The sequence below is a fragment of the Halichoeres trimaculatus genome, unplaced genomic scaffold (assembly GCF_033239565.1).
Source record: "Halichoeres trimaculatus isolate MK-OKI-2021-1 unplaced genomic scaffold, fHalTri1.1 fHalTri1_scaffold_15, whole genome shotgun sequence".
NCBI lineage: Eukaryota > Metazoa > Chordata > Actinopteri > Labriformes > Labridae > Halichoeres > Halichoeres trimaculatus.
Window position 1 is genome coordinate 30,426,978 of NW_027437193.1, and position 12,136 is coordinate 30,439,113.

At 40.0% G+C, this 12,136-nt stretch overlaps 1 protein-coding gene across 6 annotated transcripts in view; it reads right to left on the reverse strand.

Moving 5' to 3' along the window:
* The window catches only part of astn1 (astrotactin 1), a 663,514-nt gene that overhangs the window by 549,437 nt on the left and 101,941 nt on the right, over positions 1-12,136 (reverse strand). For all 6 annotated transcript variants that reach the window (XM_074688258.1, XM_074688257.1, XM_074688256.1 and 3 more), the window contains exon 2: positions 9,247-9,428. In XM_074688258.1, the coding sequence (XP_074544359.1) occupies positions 9,247-9,428 (182 nt within the window). The remainder of the gene's footprint in view (positions 1-9,246; positions 9,429-12,136) is intronic.

Genomic DNA, 12,136 nt, shown 5'->3' on the forward strand with positions numbered 1-12,136 from the left:
ATAATCAATAAATCAATGAACCGAACGATAAATAAAAACGTCCTCGGTAAGTTTGCCAGCCTTGATAAACTGACACGTGCATGCATATTTGTTTTCCTCCTCTCTATCGACCAAAGAGGCTGAATGAGAAGATGGCTCACTACGTCTATCTTTCCTAACATCAGGGTGCATAGGTACTATAGCAGATTTAGTGGATTTATAGCGGAGTGAGCATCTGTAAAAAATGCGATCTTTGGGGTGAAGACAGGGCTGCTCGGCGTACACACAGAGAGAGCTGAAGCGAGCATTACAAACATTTCAGGAACTGTATAAACTCCCTTTTATTTAGGCTATATTTTTATTGTTGTTTTTTTTTAGTTTTGTTTTTCTCTTTAGAGACAGGGTCTATGATTTATTGTTTTTGATTAGTATAAATTATTTTCATTGACATGTATTTTTTTCTCTAAAAGAGAGTCCATTTCATTTTCATTGTATTTTTTTTTCTCTTTTTTGTTTATTAAATTTATTATATTTTTTCTTTAATTTATTTTATTTAAAAGATCCTGACCTTTTTATTACAGTTATATACTCTTAAGAAATTAAAGTTTCTTGCTTTTGATATGGTGTACTCACTTTATCATCCCATTTATCATAATTCCATCAATGAAAAAATGAAATAATAATAATAATAATATTGACAATAATATTTTTATTGGCAATATTATTTTGGAAAATTATCGTCTAGCAAAATTTGTTATTTTGACAGGCCTACAATGGATATAACTGATAATGTTGAATGGTATTATCCTGATCAAGGCATAAATAATGCAGAGCAGGCTCATAAAAATAATTTGTGTTGACATATCGTTTAGAGCAAGGCTTCAACTACTGAAGGGGGATTTGCTGCAGCGAGAGAACTGAACATGAAAAAAAAGGTCTCACAGTGATTCACAGAGTCCAGTTTTCTGCCTGCTCTGTCTTGTGTTCACTTGTCAGTCAGGAGCACAAGGGAGTCATAATCAGTCCAGCAGCAGACCCCCCCACGCTCAGATGACCCTGATGGTCTAGGTCTGCAGACTTACCCTCAATTTAGCAACATCATTGTTATCCCACCCTTGTGTAAGCTTTGAATCCAAAGGTAAAGATCTCATCTTTTGTGTTTGTGTTGTTGTGAAAAGCTCCTCAAGAAAAGAGCTCACAGAGACCTTGAGCAGAGCTGCGGCTTCCTGCTGGAGTCAACAACTATAACTCTATGGTAGATGAATGTGATACCAGAACACATACTGTTGATAGAAAACTTCAAACAGAACTCTGTGATTAAGGAAGTCTCTAACAATTATTTCAATCAATACTCAGGTAACGGTTTACATCCTGCAAATGGGCTGAGGCCATCAGTGTCTAGGTAAAACTAGAAATGAAAGTTTTGGTGTTTTTTCTTGAAAAAGATGTTGAGGATTGTTGCAGTGTTCCTCCTTCTATAAATAACAGTCTGATCTCCAGACTGTTTTGGGGAATGGAGCAGTTTCCACAGCTTTGTGACACGTTATAGATCTAATGGTTTATAAATTCATCACAGAGACAACATAAAGATAAAATAATCCCAAACTGCAGCCTTGCCAACGCTCTATCATTGATGGATTAAAGCCTGTAAACTTGTAGCTACCAGCAGCAGAGGTTTCATTTCTGCTTCTTATTTTTCTGCACACCCACTATCTTTCAAACAGTCATGCTGACAGTGGGCTGTGCTGGGGCGGAGAGTGAATGTCACCCATTTTTCACAGATTCTTTTGAGGTCAAGCTAACAGAATTATTGGATTTTCTCTGCAAAAAAGAAACTTCTGTTAGAACCAACGCCATAAAACACAACCAGGATCAATAGAGGTAATAAAGTGACTGTAGTGATAATTCACTGCCTCGCAAAAGTGGATTTAGTGTTCAGTTCCTCTTTAAACCTACAGTATGTCAGTTTATGTTCCTATTTGAGGAGGCACAAAGCAGACGGAAACAGAGGAGCAGCCGGGCTGTATTTTCTGCCGCTAACAGCAGACACCATACGGCTCAGACAGACTCTGCTGCTCCTCACCTTTTGGGTTGAGTGGGCACAGTGAGGGGCTTTTTTTCACACTGCTGATCCACAACAAACTTGTTCCTCAAGGGCTTCAACACTGCTGAGGTAAAAGAGATCTGTGTGTGCTGCCCAAAATCTCCACAAAAGCTCACGTCAGGTCGAGCAGCAATATTTATGACTATCTTTAAATCACAAGCTTGTTTTCCAACTTTATTTTCTACCTTCAAACTTCTTCATACAACATCTATACTTGCCCGCAGAAATTAAAAAGCAGCTTCATGGTCTCTGTGGGAACAATAATAGAGCTCCACTCAGGAAAAAATAATAAAAATAATTTCACTCGTAAGCTTGAAAAGCATATTAGTCTTCCACATAATGTAATTGACTTGGTTTGTTTGGATAGCTCCGTGCTGCAAGCTATGATTGGACTGATCCATGGAGGCCTGTGGCAATTCAGCAGCTGATTAATATTTGGAAATTAAAAAGGGAGAATTGTGTATACGAGCAGTGATATACTAGAGCTGAAGTGTCTCTGTGGAAAAAAAAAAAAAAGAAACAATCACGCCACGCTGAATATCTGATGTTGTTTCAGATGTAAAGTGTTTTCATTTGTCTTTATTTGGCTGGAGAGTTGGGATTTACTTTGTAGCTGCCTCTGCCCGCAGGGTTCAAGCTGAAGTTTGGGCTGTGTGTTCTGAGCCGCCTGGTGTTGGTACACACATACACAAGGTTAGTCATCTATTATGGATGATGGAGCGCAGTCAGTGAAGGACACCGTGGTCACCTTGTTGGATGTGAGTCGAGGGGGGAAGCTTTGAACACTGCATGAGGAAGCCTCCAACTTTAGGAGCGTGCAGCTGAAAACTACAGGAGTATGACTGGAAATGACTCACTCTGCACTCGAAAATATGAAAACTAAAAAAGTGAAACTGATGAAAACATGGTTTTTCAAACCTTCTGGAGCAACATAAATCGCTTTTCTGGCCTCAGAGTCTAACTTTGCTGCGGTTCATTGAACCTCATCCCCCCTTTAGGACCCATAATAAGCCTGGCGTGACTTCAAACCAAAAAAAAGTGCTGGAGTCCCAACTCATCCATTAGGCATAAACTGTCTCGTGGTGAGCCTGGTGGCCAAGCAATGAACTGTGGCAGATTAGACGTTCTGCTCCCTGGCTGAGCTGACCTGGCCGGGATGCTCAGGCCTGGGACTGTTTCAGGTCCATTTCAGGCGTTTGATAAAAAAATTGTCAGAAGCTCTGAAAAAAATCAGCCCTTGAGATGAAAATTCACAAAGAGGCATGACAAGATTATAACCTATGAAAGACTGACAGAAGGAAGTGTAAATCTTTAAAGTACAAGCCACCTGACAATATAGAAATCAATGTACCTCTTCCATAAAACTGTAGAAGACTTTCACCCACAGGAAGGTTTATTCAGTGCTTTTTCTGACTAAGGTTTAGAGAGAAAATCAACTTATTTATGGAGGTAAACAGTAACACAAAAACATGACTCAACATCCCTTTTCACACCACCTGTTCAAAGTGGAAACGATGCACTGTTGCCTATTTTTGCTGACCTTGATCCGCCTTGTTTCTTTTAAAAGATAGAAACATGACGTTAGAGGACCATAATGATTGATTTTAAAGCCAGGCAGGAGGTGAAGCCGAGTCCACATCAGTGCAAACAGAGGAGCCTGTAGGATGGGATGTAGGTGCAATGTTTTGATTACATGTGGCAAACATTTTGGCAGGTAGTTACTCAACAAAAAGAATCAAAGAGGTCAGCAGTTACAGAGACAGGAAGTGCCTGGAAATCTAAGAGAGAAGTCCAAGAAGTCTGAGCAAAAACTAAATCCACAACCATAAATCAGGGAGACTTAAAGAGGTGGTATTATAGTGTGGACAGCAGAGCGGATGTTGCTCTTGGATATAACAGCTGTATCATATTTCATTCTACTCACACTTGCTTTGCTGCAGAACCTGCACGGCAAAAACTGGAATCAAAGTGTTAATGTCTGATTTCCATAATAAATAAAATAAATAAATAAAATATTATAAGTGTTATTATGAGCCACATTCACCTGAAAAAATGTCTCACTTAAATATATTTTTTTTTAAAAAGTGACACCTGAAATGTGTCAATGTTTTTTTTGGAAGTATTATTTTAATATTGATACAATATTTAAAAGACTAGAAGAGAGGGATAGTACTCAGTTATCACAGTGGTTACATCATGTTTAATGGGCTTATAACCAGTCAGATGACAATATAGTATTTGATGAGGAACCCTGTAGATTTCAAAATAAATAAATAAAAAATAAATAAATAAATAAATTTAAAGTTAAAATTAAAATCATAAATAAATAAATAAAAATAAATAAATAAATTAATTAATTAATTAATTAACAATAAATAGATAAATACATAAATAAGATTATAAAATAAAATAAAAACTTCAAACTTCAAACTGTTTGAAAATAAAATAAAATAAAATAAAATAAAACAAAACAAATTAAAATAAAAAACAAATAAAATATTGATTAATGAATTTATTAATAAAGCTGCTTAATAAAGAAAACTTTTCTATGTCTGTTTGGTACCTTTAGACTTTTTGAAAACCTAAGATATTTGTTTTCTACAGAGCTGTAACAGCTGTCTGATTATTGTACACAGCATTTTTCAGCTCATGTGTTGACTTTCAGGTATCAGATGTGGGCTGCTCACCGCATGAGTCTTGTATTACGTTTACATTGAGCACAAACTGGCGTTTCATCATGAGTACTTGATGGTTGAAATTCTTTAGCCCTCTCCTTCGTGGTGCTGTCTACATGGTAGAACATGTTAAAATCTAGATTATCTGTGCAGTTTTAGAATGTATAAATCATCTGGAGCCTAATCATCAAACTAGCTTGTGTGAATATTGTGTGACCCAATCAGAATTCAATGCCAAAAATGTCTCTGATGAAACCAAGTTACAACTATGTTCATGAATGTACCTAATCCTAGTTGTTCACCAGTTAATAAGCAAAATATGACATGAGCTTAGTTTATAATTTAATGGTTGCAAAGTTAAAACTGCTAATTTTTCTCCTTTCTCCCTGACTTCTTCTTGAATAACCTCATAAAGTATGGATTTCTGGAGGATTTTGCAGAGACCTTGAGCGAGTAAGACATCCAAAGCTGTCTCTGTCACATCTCCCACACCACTACCTGTGCTGACTGCTGCTGACCTGCAGTCTCCCCAGACATAAGACTGAGAGAGCTCCACTGACAGGTGTGAGCTTGAGCTAAAAAGCCGGTAAAGCAGCCTTCACAGGACCTTTTCTGTGTCCACAAGGAGCCGAACGGGTGACACGGCTTTGGATTTATAGGTCGGGGCCTCCAGCCGGGTGGCAAGCTGCAGCGGGGCCTGGGTAGCGCAGCGGCAACACCGCCTCCATCTGTTGTCACGGTCTGCTCATATCTGCATGCTAATCCCTCTCTACCCACACCTTCATGAGGAACAGCGTTGTGGCAGCGCTGCCACTGCAGCTCTTTCAGAATGAGGAATTAGCAGAGCAGGTAGCACAAAGACACCGCGCTGAGGGTGATGGGATGTGAAATGCAAAAAGAGAGGGGGCTAAAAACGTGAGATTAGAAGGAAATCAAAGAGGTGAGGAGCAGAACCTCTGTGCTGGCTGTGAAGATGCTGCCTCCACTCAAGCCTGCAGGCTCTTGTAGATCTGCCTGATATTTGCTCATACATGCTAAACATGCAGAGGGAAGTCAAGGTCGGTTATTTGTTCCAAGGTCTCAGAACGGCTGACATTCAGCAGGTGTGGAAGTGCGGCTCCCTGCCTCCATTCAGCAGATGTAGCTGCTGGCAAAAGTCTCCTCAAGCTGACTAATCATTTGTGTATGCAGCTATAATATGCTTTCAATGTCTGAAAATACACATCATCCATCATAGAGCGATTGTAATGTCTTTGGGCTGGAAAAGGGCACTGGGAGTAGGTGTGGCATATCTAAGATCTAATAAATATACATTTCCTCAGGCAAGGGGAGGAAGCTGCAAGATCTGAGCATTCATTTCCTACTCTGCCGACATGGCAGATAAGGTTTGATATAGTGCAGGCATGCAAAAATCTACATTCTGTAGCGGAAATATGGAAGCGTATAAATGTATTTCCTGCTGCCAGAAGTCTGAACACAGCCAGAACACAGTCTGTGACATAAAAGGGTAAACACATACATCTGTTTTAGGTCTAAATCTTAAAGAAAGCAGCTGCTTCGTGCATGCTCCCCTTCATGTCAGCGTTGTTTTAACACACTCGTGTTTTCTGCTGAACATGTCTGCACCCTGCGGTAGACTGCAGAGGAGCAGGATAGCATGAGGTTCCCTTTGTGCCAAAGATATGTTGTTATGTGCACTGTGTATACTGACCATATGACAACATTTCTCTAAGTCTATTAAACGTTAATATATCACTGTGTCATTTGACAAAGTGTTGTTATGGTGTGTTGTTTGACAGTGTCATGATTGTTATAGTGTGTTGTCTTAAAGAGTAGTTTGGCAATGTCATTATAATGTGTAATTTGATAACATGATTGCCATTGGTCGTTGCTGTGTGTCGTTTGACAATGTTGTTGCTACCTGTCGTTACTATACGTTGTTACCACACGTCGTCTTGAAGTGCCATTTGACAGCGTCATTGGGCTTCGGTACCGTGGGGATCAGACCACCGGGCACCTAATCTTTCTTTCTAGTTCTTATCTTTCTGTCTTTTCCATGGTAACCTGGTGGGGCTATGCCTTCCTTGTTTGGGCCTTTGGGGAGGTTTTCCTCCTCTTCAGCCCCTGTGTGTCCAGAGTTTCATCAACTTTGCTGGGATTACTGCAACCACTGATCCCGGCTAGCAACAGTGTGGGGCTGCTGTGTGACAGTAGTGGGAATGAGTGAACAGCATTGCATGTTGATACAACACTCTCACTTAAGTGGTAAAGCTCTGCTGGGAGCTCCCCTCTGCCGACCCCCAAGGGTGAGCTGGGACAGGGGCACCCAGGGCCACCACGGTAGCAAGGCATAAGATATCCATCCATCCATTTTCTTAACCGCTTATCCTGTTCAGGGTCGCAGGTGGCTGGAGCCTATCCCAGCTGTCATTGGACGAGAGGTGAGGTACACCCTGGACTGGTCACCAGCCAATCGCAGGGCTGATACAGGGACGGACAACCATTCACGCACACACTCACACCTAGGGACAATTTAGAGTGACCAATTAACCTGGTGATTATGTTTTTGGACTGTGGGAGGAAGCCAGAGTACCTGGAGAACATGCAAACTCCACACAGAAAGGCCCACCAGCCAAGCTGAGAATCAAACCGGTGACTGTCTTGCTGTGAGGCTGCAGTGCTAACCCTTGCGCCACCATGCACAAGGCGTAACAGTGTTGTCAAATGGTACATCAAGACAACACAAGGTAACAACACATAGCAACACTGTCAAACGACACAAAGTAACAACGAATAGTAACGACACATAACAACAACATTGTGAAACAACACATAGGTTGTGTCCAAAATCACTCACTCATTCCCAACTGACTACTCACTATACAGTGAATTAGATGTAGTGGACTATATAGTCCACTCAATCAGCTAAGTTAAAACAATATTTCAGACACTAATCTCTCACTCGCCAGCAGCAGCCAGTAACGTAAGTACTCTCGCGTTGCTCACTGATGGCTGGGGATTTAAAATTATTATTTTTCTCAAACACTGCAAAACAGTATTTATTTCAGTGATAATATTATACTTAGCGTATTTTCCACAACAGCCAAATATAATGGAATCATTTATTACAAATTATTTATAAAATTAATAAACCATATATTTGCACTGCAACTTATGCTGTGTTTGAGAATTACAAAGCCCAGTGAATGCATCACCAGCGATTAATAGTTCAGCGGCTAACATCTGTGTTGTTTGTTTCTCTGCTCAAAGTTGTGAGACGGGCTCGTATTAAAGTTAAACAGAGAGCTAAGTGTCATTCCCTGACAATTTTTAATGTTTTTTCATGTTATCAGTTTTCAGTAATCATGTAATCAGCCATTCCTTCTGTTTGAACTGCAATGCATGATGGTATATATTGGTAATCTAGCGAGCATCGCTAATACACTACTTTTCAAAATGCATTGTGGGATACATTGAGTGGACTATAAAGTGAATGACCATGCTCACTGAGATTTTGGACAGCACTACAAACTGGCGTATTCACTATATAGTGCACTATATAGTAAATAGGGAGTGATTTCGGACACAGCCATAGTATTGTCATGTAGCAAAAACATTGTGAAATGACACATAGTAACAACACATAGCGACGACATTGTCAAATGACACATAGCAATGACGCATAGCTATGACACTGTCGAAGGACACATTATAATGGTATTGCCAAACTACATATCAAGACAACACACTATAACAAACATAACACAGTCAAAAAACACATCATAACAACACTTTGTCAAATGACACATCATGACAACACGATGTAATGACAAAGTCTAATAACACAGGGACAGTTCAGCGTCCAATAGACATAGACAACTGTCATGTCACATGCACAGTAGACATGGACAGTGTGCGTGAAGACATATTTTTTGCACAAACGGAGCCTCATAGGATCGTCTCCCAGGATGCGTCCAGTCCAAACACAACTGTCAGTGTGTCTGCGAAGCTTTGGCAGAGGCTTTGTGTACTTTTGGAACAAAGAGGAGTTATTATAGCAGGGAGTGAACTGTAAGACAGAGATGTTTTCTAATGAAAGGTTGTTGTTTCTCCGACAGTCATTGTACCATGACAGACATCTGCAGGATTAATCTACTCCTTTAGAGCTTTACTTGAAAAAAAGGGTTCAGTCAGTTGTTTCATTTGGAATACACAAGGAAACAAGAGGGAGGGATGTGTTTCTTTATCTCAAAGATGTTATCTCGGACGATGTCTCAGCCCCGGGGAGAATAAACCAACTTTATATATCTAAATCTATACCCATCTAATTGATACAGTGCAAAAAGCAATTTCTCTAGTGTTTTAATTCTGCAAATGAAAGTTTGCCCAATTAAAAAAGTTTCTGACTGCATGTCAGGACAAAAGATATTAGACTTTCCATTTCTTAGCCGCCTTGTGAGCGTTTTGTCCCAGAACAGAGAGCTTTACCATGACAGAGATGTGCAGGATGCGGAGCTCCTCCTTGGCAGAGTTGTTGGCAGGGTCTTCGGTGGGTTCTGGGAGGTTCAGGCTGCCGTCCTGGTGGTGGATGTGGAAGAGAAGAGTGCCGTTCTCCAGCCACTGCTGCCTCCAGCGCACCAGAGGGATGTCCTCTGAATTCCCAGAGATCTCTGCCAGAGACAAAGACAAACAGAGGAGGCTTTATGAAGGGACACTTGTCTTGGCAGTCCAGATTTACCCAGACAACACAATCACAGAAAGATACCTGTGTACTGGAATAAAACTGCTGTTGGTTCCATGAATGACAAGGTAGCATCCAACAGAGGGAGGGATCTAATCTGGTGGACATTTCTCACACTATAAAGGCGAGTTGGAGGCAGCTGTTTATATCACAAATGTGAACGGGATTGCTTTTCTTAAATGCTTAGCCACACAAGTCCAGCTTTCATGTAATGTCATAAAGTAATGTTTGGATATTCATGTTCCCTGGTAAAGAAACTGTGGCCCACACTAATCTTGGTCTTAACAAACACCAAATCTAACAGGAGCTAAGTCCTGTGGCCAGATGTTATGGTTCAGCTTAGAAGACACACCAATACAGCAGCATCTAACAGCAGGCTTCATTTGCAGAAGTTTATTTCAGAAGCACCTGTTTCAAAGTATCGGAAGAAGGAGCGCTTCTATGTCTGAAGTGTGAAGTGTAAGTTTAAGGTCTTCTGGATAGTGATACATGCAGACTTAGAAACCCAAGCCTTTAAGAAAAATTCAAATGCCTTTATCTGATGGCAATGTCATGCTGGCCCTGACAACACACTTTTGTTTTTGCATCAAGCCTCCATCAGGAAGTCTGATGATAAGGAGGCATAAGGGTCTCTTAAATTGGGTTTCCTCTAATTGGGACGTTCCACTAAGCCTCATTCAAAAGATTCTGTTAATTCTCAGACATCGCCTGAATACTCCAAGCAAGAGATTTTCTGAATGAAAAAAGATAAGATAGAAACAGGCAGGAGTGCTAAAAACTGCAGTTCATGGATTGTCCACCTGGCACTGGCGCCAAAAGTACCTCAAACCACATACATGCCAAGCCAAAAAAGACAGTTTTTACATCTGGCTGGTTCAAAATGACTTCAGTTTGAGTAACTCTTCTCATACAGCATGCACTATATGGGGATGATTTTTTATTTGTTTTACTCATTTTGAATTTTTCATTATATCCAATCCAATACAGCTTTGTTTGTATGGGTCCGTTCAAAACAAAGTAACAAGGTGCTTGACAATTAAACACAACACAGCTCAGAACACTCAAAACAAATAAAACAATAATTTAAAAAAGCAATATAAACTGTAAAAGAAGTAAAAGGTTAATACAAAAACTATAAAAGAAGAAGAAAATAAAAAATATTGAGGTTATGAGTTTGCCCAATCAACAGCACAACTCACTTGACTGATAGGTAATAAAGAGGCTCAAAGCCCACCCCTTAACCTCGCACTACCTTTACAGAAGCTTGGTTGAGTTCAGTGTTTCTAGTATGGCTCCAAACAACAATGGGCTTCAAAACTCTGAATCAAAAATAGATGAATGATGTCACAGAGACTGCGTTCATTTATTAAACAGTCAAATGCACACTTACCATACCTGTGCAGACAGACCATTTACACATTTTCTTTTATTGTATTCTATTTTATCTTATTTTACTAGAATCTAATCTGCATATAAATCTATAAGCTTGTGCGTGATCTGCACTCACTCAGTACCTGTCATAGCACAACACCTACTTGTATGTCTCCCCTTGATAAATGCACTGTTCACAGCATCTCATATTAAATGAATATGAATCTTCAAATGCTGTCGTACTGTGCAGCTTGTTGCTGTAAATGTCTCAAGCACACCTCTGGGCATCCGTCTCACCTGCCAAAATCTAAATCACGACTGAAACTTTTGTATTTTCTAGTTGCTACATCTCTTCATGTTGTGGTCTGTTTTCCTTTCAGGAGTTCTTGTGTTTGTTTGATTTGTCAGCAAACACATGTCCACTCCATGATCCAATCTAAACATCCCTCTACCCGCTATTTCCTCCTCTGCTTGAGGATCTCTCAAGCCTTGTTAAAGTCCTCTTCAAGACTCTGACTGCTTTTTTAACCTAATGAGCTATCTTTTGAAAAGATTTGATTTTTGTATTTATTCATTTTACTACCAGGATATAGATTGAGCTTCATCATTTTGTAAGAAATTGGTGACCAGGAACAGCTCTAAAGATGTCCCCATCAACAACAGTCTCTGGCTTTTGATGTTTGATTTGAAAAAATCAGGTGTACAGTTGACTTTGTTAAGTCAGAGTGTTTTATCACATCAAAGATAGCTGCCACAGAGGTCTCCGTTTGAGGAAAGAATGAAAGAAAACACAAGGAGAGATTATTAAAATCTGAAGACAGGGATGAGGGCACAGCGGTGATTTGTGAGGAGCAGCTCGCGGAGCTTTATGTTCTACCTCAGCTCCTCAGACAAACCTTCTCCACTCCTCACTGTTTAAGGTTTTTACTCCTGTATGCTAAAGAGCACACAGCAGAAATTGAAGCCATTATAAATGCATCACGGAGCTTTATGGGTGATTTTCTGTTATGTAAGTTTGAAGAGCAGCAGAGATGCATCAGGCTCATAAGTCCTGAAGTACGAGTGCTGAGTGGAGACATAAATCGAAATATAGATCACAGAGAGTGCAAACAAGACTGCACACTGAATCCAAACACCAACTCTACAAACACACACACTGCTCCAGTACTCTGCTGCTCCAGTCCTCAGAGTTATCTTCAGGGAAGATTTCTGCTTTCACTGCACATTAAGAGCTCAGAAAATACCCAGACATCCAGACTAAAATAT